Source organism: Oncorhynchus kisutch, linkage group LG1 (assembly GCF_002021735.2).
Source record: "Oncorhynchus kisutch isolate 150728-3 linkage group LG1, Okis_V2, whole genome shotgun sequence".
Classification (NCBI taxonomy): domain Eukaryota; kingdom Metazoa; phylum Chordata; class Actinopteri; order Salmoniformes; family Salmonidae; genus Oncorhynchus; species Oncorhynchus kisutch.
This window is the reverse complement of record NC_034174.2, coordinates 60,653,451-60,666,996: the sequence shown is the minus strand read 5'-3', so window position 1 is coordinate 60,666,996 and position 13,546 is coordinate 60,653,451. Positions and strand designations below refer to the sequence as shown.

The 13,546-nt window shown below is 40.6% G+C and overlaps 1 protein-coding gene across 2 annotated transcripts in view; it reads right to left on the bottom strand.

Annotated features, from left to right (window-relative positions):
* Positions 1 to 13,546, bottom strand: part of LOC109890094 (uncharacterized) — a 33,461-nt gene that overhangs the window by 8,737 nt on the left and 11,178 nt on the right. Inside the window, exons 6-16 of one of the 2 annotated variants that reach the window (XM_031828649.1) lie at positions 9,676 to 9,829; positions 9,279 to 9,415; positions 9,083 to 9,176; positions 8,706 to 8,780; positions 6,659 to 6,808; positions 6,226 to 6,435; positions 5,814 to 5,939; positions 5,209 to 5,361; positions 874 to 1,091; positions 469 to 652; positions 119 to 277 (exon numbers count right to left, since the gene is read on the bottom strand). In XM_031828649.1, coding sequence (XP_031684509.1) covers positions 119 to 277; positions 469 to 652; positions 874 to 1,091; positions 5,209 to 5,361; positions 5,814 to 5,939; positions 6,226 to 6,435; positions 6,659 to 6,808; positions 8,706 to 8,780; positions 9,083 to 9,176; positions 9,279 to 9,415; positions 9,676 to 9,829 — 1,660 coding nt within the window. The remainder of the gene's footprint in view (positions 1 to 118; positions 278 to 468; positions 653 to 873; positions 1,092 to 5,208; positions 5,362 to 5,813; positions 5,940 to 6,225; positions 6,436 to 6,658; positions 6,809 to 8,705; positions 8,781 to 9,082; positions 9,177 to 9,278; positions 9,416 to 9,675; positions 9,830 to 13,546) is intronic. The other variant, XM_031828660.1, reaches the window with a different exon arrangement.

Here is a 13,546-nt window from a genome sequence, read left to right as displayed (position 1 = left end):
TTGTTATAACGAATAAATATCATATTGGTGTGAATGCAGGGATATCCTTTAAAAAAAATGCATTTATCATTATTATAATTGTTATACCTTTTAATAGGGGGTAGCAGGGATATCCTACCTGGGGTTGACCTTGTGAAAATCTGGTTGCGTCTCCTTGAGGGGCATCACTTCTTCTTGAATCGCTTGGCCTCTCCCGACCCAGCTGGTCTTTCTGTGCCCTCCAGTATACCAGGATCCATCCCAGAATGCTTTGCAGTTCCTCAGTCCTCTCCTTTATCTGTATAAAACAGTTGCCAGATATTTTCTGTCTCTTCCAATGGTTGGGTCATTGGGATTTGTGACACTAGACTAGTTCAAAAAAAATTTTAACAAGTGAAAGTACAAATCATTGAGTTAATCACAGTCTTTTCAAAGGCTGTGGTCCACAGGGCAAAATATGTTTGTGACCCCTGTTGTAAAAGAACTCACAATATCTGCCAAGTGATGTCGTTCCTTGATAATCTTCTGCCCAGCTGCAGCGAGCTTGTCAAACTCGTCAAACTTCTGCTCTATCCTCAGATCCAGCTCAGATGGAACACTCGATTCTGCCAATCTCCACTGCTGGACTGAAGCCTCTGAGAAAATGCAAGTCTGTGTGTCCTCTGTCCATAAGCTGTAGGGGAGACATCAGAGAGTGAGAAAGAAAGAGAGAGAGAGGAGGGGCTCAGTAAGCACATTGTGGTTATTACAGTAAACATAATAAGCATATTCATGAGCACTAAACATATACATGTGCATTATTCAGGACAAAACAGGCACAACATTTCAGTTGTATCAAGAACCAATTGTACCAAGAACAATATTTGACATCATACTGTATGTGTAATTGCTCACATCATGGCCAGGTAGGCCCTAAGAAAGTCTTGCAGTTGCTGAAATTGTTGGAGGTTGCATTGGTTCTCTGCCATGCTCAAGCCCAACTCCTCCCAAGCTTGCTGGGTCGCATGGATGTCCTCCCCCAAAGCTCCTGGCATTTCAGGTTGGAGGACCTGCAGTCGCAAAGCCAGTCCCTCCATCTCTTCCACCTCCTCTTTTATGACCTGATAGTCCCTCTGAAAGAAGATCATACTGAATGTTTTATGTGGAACAATTACACTTTTGCAGGTGACTTGAATATTCTTGCATCAGAGATTAAGCCTGACAGAGGCTCAAAACCAATCAAATGTAGCGAGTCCTGAAATAATAACGTCTGTCATAATATTATGCTAGATAATGGACATAGGGTTGCATTCTGCTATGACAACAAACTCTATATTTTTTCACGTCTCATTCTATAGAGGGCTACCATGGCTAGTATGATTGAACTCATCATGTACCATGACTGCATAGTCAAGCATACACTATTGACAGGTATCTGCTGGATAGTTTGAGAGAACTATCCCTTTATTAATGATGTTCAGAATTTTAACACAAGTGTAAAGTCTATGAATCTGAGATGAGATCTGACAATTCAAAGAAAAAAAGTTGAATACAATGCAATAGAGAGTTAAAGCAAACTGAAGCATTCACTATCTCTGAAGACAGTGGACTATACAGTGCATTCAGAAAGTATTCAGACCCCTTGACTTTTTCCACATTTTGTTACGTTAGACTTATTCTAAAATGGATGAAATTGTATACACACACACACACATACAGTACAGTACCAGTCAAAGGTTTGGACTCACCTACTCATTCAAGGGTTGTTCTATATTCATGTAGTAACCAAAAAAGTGTTGTACAAATCAAAATATATTTGAGATTCTTCAAAGTAGCCACGATTTGCATTGATGACAGCTTTGCACACTCTTGGCATTCTCTAAACCAGCTTCACCTGTAATGCTTTTCCAATATTATGGCAAAGATGAAGATCAGACCAAATGTTATGACTAATGTATGCAGAAATCCAGGTAATTCCAAAGGGTTCACATACGTTTTCTTGCCACTGTATATGTGTAGAAAAGAGGACATTCCCTCTATCAAAGTGACGACACCCAAGAACCTGTGAGTCCGGTAGAAGTTGACTGAACAGTTTTTCATTTGGATGTGGTCCTCTGTAGCTCAGTTGGTAGAGCATGGTGCTTGCAACGCCAGGATAGTGGGTTTGATTCCCGGGATCTGTCATCTGATACAGTACCAGTCAAAAGTTTGGACACACCTACTCATTCAAGGGTTTTTCTTTATTTAGACTTTTTTTTACATTGTAAAATAATAGCGAAGACAAACTATGAAATAACACATATGGAATCATGTAGTAACCAAAAAAGTGTTAAACAAATCCAAATATATATATATATATATATATATATATGTATAATTTAAATAGCCATCCTTTGCCTTGATGACAGCTTTGCACACCCTTGCCATCTCAACCAGCTTCACCTGGAATGATTTTCCAACAGTCTTGGAGTTTCCACATATGCTGAGAACTTGTTGGCTACTTTTCCTTCACTCTATGGTCCAACTCATCCCAAACCATCTCAATTGGGTTTAGGTTGGGTGATTGTGGAGGCCAGGTCATCTGATGCAGCACTCCATCACTCTCCTTGGTCAAATAGCCCTTACACAGCCTGGGGGTGGGTTGGGTCATTATCCTGTTGAAAAACAAATGATAGTCCCACTAAGCCCAAACCAGATGGGATGGTGTATTGTTGAATAATGCTGTGGTAGCAATGCTGGTTAAGTGTTCCTTGAATTCTAAATAAATCACAGACAGTGTCACCAGCAAAGCACTATCACACCTCCTCCTCCATGCTTCACGGTGGGAACTACACATGTGGAGATCATCTTTCACCTACTCTGCATCTCACAAAGACAAGGAGGTTGGAACCAAAAATCTTGAATTTGGACTCATCAGACCAAACGACAGATTTCCACCAGTCCATTGCTTGAGTTTCTTGGGCCAAGCAAATCTCTTCTTATTATTGATGTCCTTTAGTATTGTTTTTTTTTCACGCAGTCTCCTCTGAACAGTTGATGTTGATGTGTCTTAATTGTAAATCATTTATTTGGGCTGCAATTTCTGAGGCTGGTAAAGCTAATGAACATCCTGTGCAGCAGAGGGAACTCTGGGTCTTCCTTTCCTGTGGCAGTCCTCATGAGAGCCAGGTTCATCATAGTGCTTGGTTTTGCGTATTTCGTATTGACCGACCTTCATGTCTTAAAGTAATGGACTGTCGTTTCTCTTTGCTTATTTGAGCTGTTCATCATAGTCACAACAATAGACAAACACAGTGTGCTTAAACTAATAACACACAAATGATTGTATTTTCCTTATCTATATTGAATGCATCATTTAAACATTCACAGTGTAGGTTGGAGAAAGTATGTGAACCCCTCGGCTAATGACTTTTCCAAAAGCTAATTGGAGTCAGCTAACCTGGAGTCCAATCAATGAGACGAGATTGGAGATGTTGGTTAGAGCTGCCTTGCCCTGTAAAAAACACTCACAACACTTTAGTTTGCTATTCACAAGAAGCACTGCCTGATGTGAAACATGCCTCGAACAAAAGAGATCTCAGAAGACCTAAGATTAAGAATGGTTGACTTGTATAGAGCTGGAAACAGTTACAAAAGTATCTCTAAAAGCCTTGATGTTCATTAGTCCACAGTAAGACAAATTGTCTATAAGTGGAGGAATTTCAGCCCTGAGTGGTCGTCCTGCAAAGATGACTGCAAGAGCACAGCGCAGAATGCTCAATGAGGTTAAGAAGAATCCTACAGTGTCAGCTAAAGACTTACAGAAATCTTTGGGACATGGTAACATCTCTGTTGACAAGTCTACGATACTTAAAACACTAAATAAGAATGGTGTTCATGGGAGGACACCATGGAAGAAGCCACCTCTGTCCAAAAAAAACATCGCTGCACATCTGAAGTTCGTAAAAGAGCACCTGGATGTTCTACGGCGCTTCTTGCAAAATATTATGTGGACAGAATAAACTAAAGTGTAATTGTTTGGAAGGAACACACAACACTATGTGTGTAGAAAAAAAGGCACAGCACACCAACATCAAAACCTCATCTCAACTGTAAAGTATTTTGGAGGGAGCATCATGGTTTGGGGCTGTTTTGCTGCCTCAGGGCCTGGACAGCTTGCTATCATTGATGGAAAAATGTATTCCCATGTTTATCAAGACATTTTGCTAGAGATGCAAGGTTATCTGTCTGCCAATGGAAGCTAAACATTAGTTGGGTGATGCAACAGGACAACGATCCAAAACACCGAAGTAAATCAACAACAGGATGGCTTCAATAGAAGAAAATATGCCTTCTGGAGTGGCCCAGTCAGAGTCCTGACTTCAACCCGATTTAAAATGCTGTGGCTTGACCTCGAGAGCTGTTCACACCAGATATCCTAAGAATATTCCTGAACTGACACAATTGTGTAAAGATGAATAGTCCAAAATTCCTTCTGACCGTTGTGCAGGTCTGTTCCACAACTACAGAAAACATTTGGTTGAGTTTATTGCTGCCAAAGGAGGGTCAACCAGTTATTAAATCCAAGGGTTCACATACTTTTACCACCCTACACTACAAATGTTTACACGGTGTGTTCAATAAAGACATGAAAACCCATTGTGTGTTGGTTTAAGCAGACTGTCTATTGTTGTGACTTAGATGAAGATCAGATAAATTTTTGGACATTTGCAAAAATCCAGGTTCACACTTCTTGCCATTGTGTGTGTGTGTATACACAGCTGTTCAAAACCTTGGGGTCACTTAGAAATGTCCTTGTTTTTGAAAGAAAAACAATTTTGGGAGGGCAGCTTCATTAAACAGCAAAACACCAGTCTCAATGTCAACAGTGAAGAGGCGACTCCGGGATGCTGGCCTTCTTTTTGATTGCTTCTTTAATCAGAACAACAGTTTTCAGCTGTGCTAACATAATTGCAAGGGGTTTTCTAATGATCAATTAGCCTTTTAAAATGATAAACTTGGATTAGCTAATACAACATGCCACTGGAACACAGGAGTGTTGTTTGCTGATAATGGGCCTCTGTACGCCTATGTAGATTTTCCATAAAAAATCTGCCGTTTCCAGCTAAAATAGTTATTAACAATGTCTACACTGTATTTCTTATCAATTTGATGTTATTTTAATGGACAAAATTGCTTTTCTTTCAAAAACAAGGACATTTCTAAGTGACCTCAAACTTTTGGTTGTGTATATACATATACTGTATATACCTCTAGCTCATCCTGTTGCTCCTGCAGTCCCTCGAGTTCAGAACTATAGGGCTCACATCTGACTGCCATGTCTGTCTCAGTGTCCAGAATGTCCATGTTGAACTCTGCACACCTGGACAAGAGCTGGTTGATGCGCAGCGTCAGTGTTGAGTGCTAGTAGAAGAGAGGAGAGGAAAGGAGAGAAGATAGGGGGCATCACCGATTTTATTTGATCTAATAGGTAAAAAATAACTTTGTGCTTGTAGAATTTCGCAAACTGAACAATAGTAACAGAAACAGCCTGATTTTACGAGCATTGATTGGTTACACTACTTCAACCAGTCAATGCTAGTAAAATCAGGCTGTTTCTGTTGCTATTGTTCAGTTTGCAAAACTCTACAAGCACAGGGTGCTAATTTGGGCTGTTTTTTGTTCAAAGCAACAGAAAACAATAATATATGCCATTTAGCAGACACTTTTGTCCAAACGGATTTACAGTCAAGCGTGCATTTTTTACTTACGGGTGGTCCTGGGAATCAAACCCACTATCCTGGCGTTGCAAGAACCATGCTCTACCAACTACAGAGGACCACATCCAAATAAAAAACTGTTCAATCAACTCCTACCTGACTCATAAGTTCTTGGGTTTCTTGACTTTGATAGAGGGAATGTCCTCTTTTCTCCACTGCTTCACCAAGGTCCTCCATAGGGTAGTCCATGCACCCTTGGTCATCCATTTGTCCAGTAAGGGTCTGCCATGATAGTCAAATAAATTACTCAGTATTTTGATAGATTGTGGTTGTATTAATCTAATAAGTTATCTGGTGATAGAAATGGAGTGTGGTTAGCTTTGCCTGCAAGGCCAGTGACCATGTCTTGTTGAGGTCTAATGGGAGTTTTAGTGGAAGTGTCTGTATCTAGAAAAAAAAACACACCCCCACCTTCCTTTTACGGAGGTTTGAGAAAAGAGAGTTGCAAAAAGGACATGAATAAAGCGGTATTGGAAAACCGCGTAAACGGATAAAGTTGAAACCTTACCTGTCGCTCTACCTCACAATGATCAAAGTTTTCATCCTGGTCAAGACACCTCAGCAGCCTTGTCAGCATTCCTCTGTCGTTTTCCTCCAATGTCTCAGAGAGATCCTTGACATCTGGGACGCTCCAGAAGTGCACGTTTTCCGTGGTTGCACTGTATTCTGAAAGGCATCCTTCGAGCCGATCCTTGTCTGTCTCATGATTGTCATCCCTCTACAAAGGATAGCATGGATTTGTCTTCAATGCTGCATAAATTGCCCTCTGGGGACCAAAGAGCGTCTCAGAATAGGAGTACTGATCTAGGTCAGGTCCCCCCTATCCATATAATCATACTAATTATTATCTAAAATACATAACTGATCCTACATCAACACTCATACTTTAAGACACTATGAATACAAGCCCAGACCAGTATGTAGACACAAATAATCAATACCTCAAACTTGAGCCTCTCAGAGCTGTTTGCATCAATCATGCTTCTATGGAGTCTTCTCCTCAGAACTTCCCATAACGTTTCCACTTGGCCAAGGAGGTCTTCCATCTTCACACCATCTTGGTGCTGGCCTTGGGTTGACTCTGGCTTTTCCTGTCCCAAAGCAATGAACATGAATGTTTGCTCTAGTCTAGTATGTCATTTTGTAGGATAAAATAAAATATTTTCCATTTTAACAGTCACATTTATAAATTTCTGAATTGTAAATTACATTAATGAATTGGATAATCCTGATAGTGAAAGGAGTGTCCTTGATTTATCAGATTAATTTAAACCCTTTGCCAGAATGAATGACCTCGACTCTGATAGCCCCTGCAAATCTCATCATACATATACTGAACAAAAATATAAAGGCAACATGCAACAATTTCAAAGGTTTTACCAAGTTACAGTTCAAGGAAGTCATTCAATTTAAATGAATTAATTAGACCCTAATCTATAGATTTCACATGACTGGAAATACAGATATGGATCTGTTGGTCACAGATACCTTTAATAAATGTAGGGGCATGGATCAGAAAACCAGTCAGTATCTGGTGTGAGCACCATTTTCCTCATGCAGCAAAACACATCTCCTTTGCATAGAGCTGCTCAGGCTGTTGATTGTGGCCCGTGGAATGCTGTCCCACTCCTCTTCAATGGCTGTGCGAAGTTGCTGGATATTGGCGGGAACTGGAACACACTGTCGTACACATTGATCCAGAGCATCCCAAACATTCAATGAATGACATGTCTGGTGAGTATGCAGGCCATGGAAGAACTGGGACATTTGAAGCTTCCAATAATTGTGTACAGATCCTTGCGACACAGGGCTGTTTATTTTAACGCTGAAACATGAGGTTATGGCGTCGGATGAATGGCACGACAATGGGTCTCGGGATCTCGTCATGGCATTCAAATTGCCATCGGTAAAATGCAATTTTGTTTGTTGTCCGTAGCTTATTGCTTTGGCTGAGCGATTTGCTGATGTCAACAGCATAACAGCATAACCCCACCGACACCATGGGGCACTCTGTTCACAACGTTGACATCAGCAAACCACTCACCCACACAATGCCATACACGCTATTTGCCATCTGCCCAGTACAGTTGAAACCAGGATTCATCCATGAAGAACACACTTCTCCAGTGTGCCAGTGGCCATCTAAGGTGAGCATTTGCCCACTGAAGTCGGTTACGACACCGAGCTGCAGTCAGGTTAAGACCCTGGTGAGGATGACGAGCAAGCAGATGAGCTTCCCTGAGACGGTTTCTGACAGTTTTTGCTAAATGTATTTTGGTTGTTCAAACCCACAGTTTCATCAGCTGTCCGGGTGGCTGGTCTTAGATGATCCCACAGGTGAAGAAGCTGGATGTGGATGTCCTGGGTTGGCGTGGTTACACATGGTCTGCGGTTGTGAGGCCGGCTGGACATACTGCCAAATTCTCTAAAATAACATTGGAGGTGGCTTATGGTAGAGAAATGGACATTCAATTATCTGGCAACAGCTCTGGGGGACATACTTGCAGTCAGCATACCAGTTGCACTCTCCCTCAAAACTTGAAACATATGTGGCATTGTGTTGTGTGGCAAAACTGCACACTTTAGAGTGGTCTTCTATTGTCCCTACAACAATGTGGACCTACGTAATGATCATGCTGTTTAATCAGCTTTTTGATATGCCACACCTGTCAGGTGGATGGATTATCTTGACAAAGGAGAAATGCTCACTAACATGGATGTAAACAAGTTTGTGCCCAAAATTGAGAAATACGTTTTTTGTGCAAATGGAAAAATTCTGGGATCTTTTATTTCAGCTCATGAAACATGAGTGCAACACTTTACATTTATATTTTTGTTCAGTATATATTGCCCAATGTAAATCTTTCTGAATCCGATAAGTACCATTGCAAGGACTGAATATTATGCAATGAAAAGCTACAAAATGTACTTGGACATGTCTAAGCAGATCGTGTTCGGGTAAATATCAGCTGACAGGTTTTTAGTCACCTCTGGACCACTCAGACTGGCTGTGTGGTGGCTGGGGGTTGACATAGCAAGGTTGTCTTTCAGCCATGACAGAGTCTTCAACCATTAAGAAACAGGAAAGGAAGAGGAAATGAGGAAACAGGAGAGGAAGAGATAGAACAAGAGGAGGAAGTGACGTTTGGTTAACCCAGTGGGATGCATCCAGGCCCAAATTCAATCAATTATGAATAAAGGAAAACTACAGTACACTGGGGGTTCACTCTCGATGTTTACAACCTTTAACTGTAAAATCAACACACCCTGTTTATCACGTGGACATTGCCATTGGAGTTTTACTCTAAAGTAGTAGTACTGTTGTAGCAGACCACAAGAAACACCCAAAATCAGTCCATAGCTACCTTATCAGCAGATGTGGTAGAATTTTGCAACTGAATACCAAGTTCTGATTGGCAACCTGGAAAACAGGTGTTCAAATGGTTTGTCTGGTCCTTTCTGCAAATCAAGAAAAAGTTACGTTAACTTAATGGTCTGCATAAAGTGTCATCAACAATTTAATCTGGTTTCAAAAAACAAGAAGCTGATGAAAGTCTATACCTTTGCCTCTCCACACACAGTCTTCCAGTCAAGTCATTGCTGGTGGTGTCACAGGAGACTCGGGCATAGCTTTTGGAAGGCTGTTCTTCAACTTGACTAACAGTCAGCTTCCTGGGGACCCCACAGTCTTTCATGTTCTAAAAGAAAAGGAAATTACACAGGTCATTAGTAGGTCATATAATTAGAGTAATTCTACTATTTTACAGAGGTATCAAGTACCACCTATTCTGATGAGTTCCTCTTTTCATAACAGTTCACCCAAATTACACCCCATATTACAAAATGACCTATTCGTTTTTAATCGACTCCTTAAAAGTTATTTGTAATTTGGGTGAACTATCTACCAAACTACTTTTAACAAGAATTTCCTAGTTATTTGAAAAATGGATCTGCTGACCTCGAACCCTTTGAGAGGGTTCTGTTCCTCTTTGATGTCCTTTCCTATGATCCTCTGGGCCTCGTGTTCCGGATCTCTGGTTTGACTCAGTGGGCCAGGTTCATCACAGGAGAAGTCTATGGCAAGGGTGGTGGGCAAATCTGGCCACTCGCTCCTGCATGGCAAAACATTATGGGTTACTTATTGTAACACTGGTTCTATCAATGATAGTGACCCTACCCTACCACATCCGTAAGGCCAGTTGACACTCAGTGCTAGTTTCATTGGTAATGAAATAGAATGGTTCATGTGAGTGAATTGGCCAAAATCATGATAAAGCAAGAACAAACTCACTGTAAAAGACCAATCCATTACATACACTACCGGTCAAAAGTTTTAGAACACACTCTCATTCAAGGGATTTTCTTTATTTGTATTACTTTCTACATTGTAGAATAATAGTGAAGACATCAAAATGATTAAATAACATATATGGAAACATGTAGTAACCAAAGTGTTAAACAAATAAAAAAATATTTTATATTTGAGGTTCTTCAAATAGCCAACATTTGCCTTGATGACAGCTTTGCACACTCTTGGCATTCTCTCAACCAGCTTCATGAGGTAGTCACCTGGAATGCATTTCAATTAACAGGTGTGCCTTCTTAAAAGTTAATTTGATAAATGTCTTTATTTCTTAATGTGTTTGAGCCAATCAGTTGTGTTGTGACAAGGTAGGGGGGGGGGGGGGGGTATACAGAAGATGGTCTTATTTGGTAAAAGACCAAGTCCATATTATGGCAAGAACAGCTCAAATAAGCAAAGAGAAACGACAGTCCATCATTACTTTAAGACATGAAGGTCAGTCAACACGGAACATTTCAAGAACTTTGAAAGTTTCTTCAAGTGCAGTTGCAAAAACCATTAAGCACTATGATGAAACTGGCTCTGATGAGGTCCGCCACAGGAATGGAAGACTCCGAGTTACTTCTGCTGCAGAGGATAAGTTCATTAGAATTACCAGCCTCAGAAATTGCACCCCAAATAAATGCTTCAGAGTTCAAGTAACAGGCACATCTGTGTGAATCAGGCCATTATGGTTGAATTTCTGCAAAGAAACCACTACTAAAGCACACCAATAAGAAGAAGAGATTTGCTTGGGCCAAGAGACACGAGCAACGGACATTAGACGGCTGGAAATGTGTCCTTTGGTCTGGAGTCCAAATTGGAGATTTTTGGTTCCAACCACCGTGTCTTTGTGAGACGTGGTGTGGATGAAAGGATGATCTCTCATGTATGTTTCCCACTGTAAAGCATGGAGGAGGAGGTTTTATGATGTGGAGGTGCTTTGCTCGTGACACTGTCTGTGATTTATTTAGAATTCAAGGCACACTTAACCAGCATGGCTACCACAGCATTCTGCAGCGATATCCCATCTGGTTTGGGCTTAGTGGGACTATCATTTGTTTTTCAACTGTACAATGACCCAACCCACCCCCAGGCTGTGTAAGGGCTATTTTACCAAGAAGAAGTGTGATGGAGTGCTGCATCAGATGACCTGTCCTCCACAATCACCCGACCTCAACCAAAGGGAAAGGGTGGCTATTTGAAGAATCTCCATTATAAAATATATTTTGATTTGTTTAACACTTTTTTGGTTACTACATGATTATTATACAATGTAGAAAATAGTCTAAATAAAGAAAAACCCTTGAATGAGTAGTTGTTCAAAAACTTTTGAAAGGTAGTGTGCGATTACCTCTGCACGTTGTTTTTGCTGTTGTTTCGGTTAGAGACCTGACTCAAAATTGTCTTGAGAAAAGTCACCGTCCGAAACGTTGACGACAATAATAATAATAATAATAATAATGCAAGAGGTAATCGTGTGTCCGGGAGTAGTCTTTTACAATGAACAATATTCTGCTCATTCTCCACAGCAAACATTGGTGTGTACACCCCAGTGATATACTAGGGAAATTATTTTTCTTGAGGCATTTATTTCCAGCACCACAAACAAGATGAGAAAAAAGCATTGTGGTGTGGAGTGTTAAAATAAAACACATACTGTATTCAGTGCTTTTATGTAGGCAGATTGGAAACCAAGGGGTAGATCGATGTGGGGGACAGGTCAGAAGGGTGGACACAAAGATTTAACTCTGGTCTCCAGGGCCGTGGTACATAGCGATGGGAGTGATACCACTTAACCAAGGCTTAGCATCTATTGTCATGCATCAGAGACAATATGTCCAAAGTGGATCATTTGTAGCAGCTGCGGATGCCTCTTAGTCAGTTTTACTGTGTATTCTTTCGGGTTTTTGAGTCATACCCACAAGTTTGAGCACTCCTCAACATGTTTAGAGCACTTCTGCTTGGAGACGTGTCACATGACTCAGAAATCCAAGGATGAACAACACTGACTGGATCCACCAGATATGCTGAATTAGCTAACAACATGTTATGCAACCATGACAATCTGAACAGACAGAAGGCTTTGTCCTTGGAGTGACTGACTGGGGCTGGCAGGGGTACAAAGTAATGATGTCACCCCCCTCTGAAGGGGTGAGGTCATGGTTTCAGGAAAGTGCTTTTGTTTTAGAAATAAACTATCAAACAGAGAGGGAACAGCTGGGAGGAGTCAGAAGTATCGCCATCAAAAAGGAACACTGTGTATGTCGTGTCTTGTCGGTTGTCTTTAATTCAAACGTTCTTTCTCATTGGCGCCCGTTAAGGAAACCTATTTCCAGTTTTGATAGAAGAGAGCCCATTGCCGCCCTTACAACAAAAATAGTCATTTGTTTATATTTCAAAAGTTTAGTGCCCTAAAACTTAGGATTCTATGTTTCAATGTGTTAAGAAAAATGTGTTCAGAAATATGTTCAGAAATATGCCTCCGTAAACCATACAGTTTAAATCCAAAATCTGAGCTAGAACATTTGCAATTAAACTTCCAAAATGTAACTTTAAATGCAGAAGTGCATTAAACCCACAGTTGAATGGCTAACATGGTAACTGACCAGTATACTTCGGTTCAATAAGCTTTATAAGGTACATCCGTTTGTATCCCTGGTTACTAGGCCATACCATACTTATGAGGCACTCTGCACACATCTGCTAAAGAAATTAGGAGCAGGTTTATCGTATAGTATAATCTCCCACCAACATGTCTTTCTCTATATTCATCCATATCTAATTTTGGCATACACTTGTCGCTCCAGCTCCTACACAGAACACTTTTACACAGGGGCTTGCGAAATCTGCGTCATGCTTAAAGTTAGAGCATTGCATAATACAAAGAGAATTCCCCCGAATTAATTCCCCCGAATTGATTCCATGGCGATTATCTGGACTGCATTTGCTGGGAGTGAAACTCAGACTATGGCTTATTAGGGCAAGGATCATTTCAATGTCGGCTTCAGTTGCCATTAGGGCATTGGCTCGAATGCCAGAATGTCTTGTTAGTTACACAACAAGAGTGTTAGTAGGGAAACAATACATCATCTTATTCACCGAGTATGTTTCCCATTAATCCAATTGTAAACATCAAACCTTTTCATCTGCAATACATTTTCCATGAGTTCATCCTGACGTAAATTGTTAAGTGATGTTTATCAACATGTTGAAAAGTTCGGAGTCGACATGTGGGTTGGGTCAAAAGGGCTGCCCGTTTTGTATCATTATACTGTAGCAATGGCTCGCTAACTCAGTTATTGGTGACCTCCATTGATGACTTTATTCAGCACTACCAAATGTAAACGGTTTTATGGAGGGAAAAATAGCAATGGTGTAAAGTACTTAAGTAAACATTAAAAATACATTTTGAATGATTAGCTGGACAGCAATATCCCTGGTAGTCTCTACTGCCTCTGATCTGCCGAACTCACAAAACACAAAT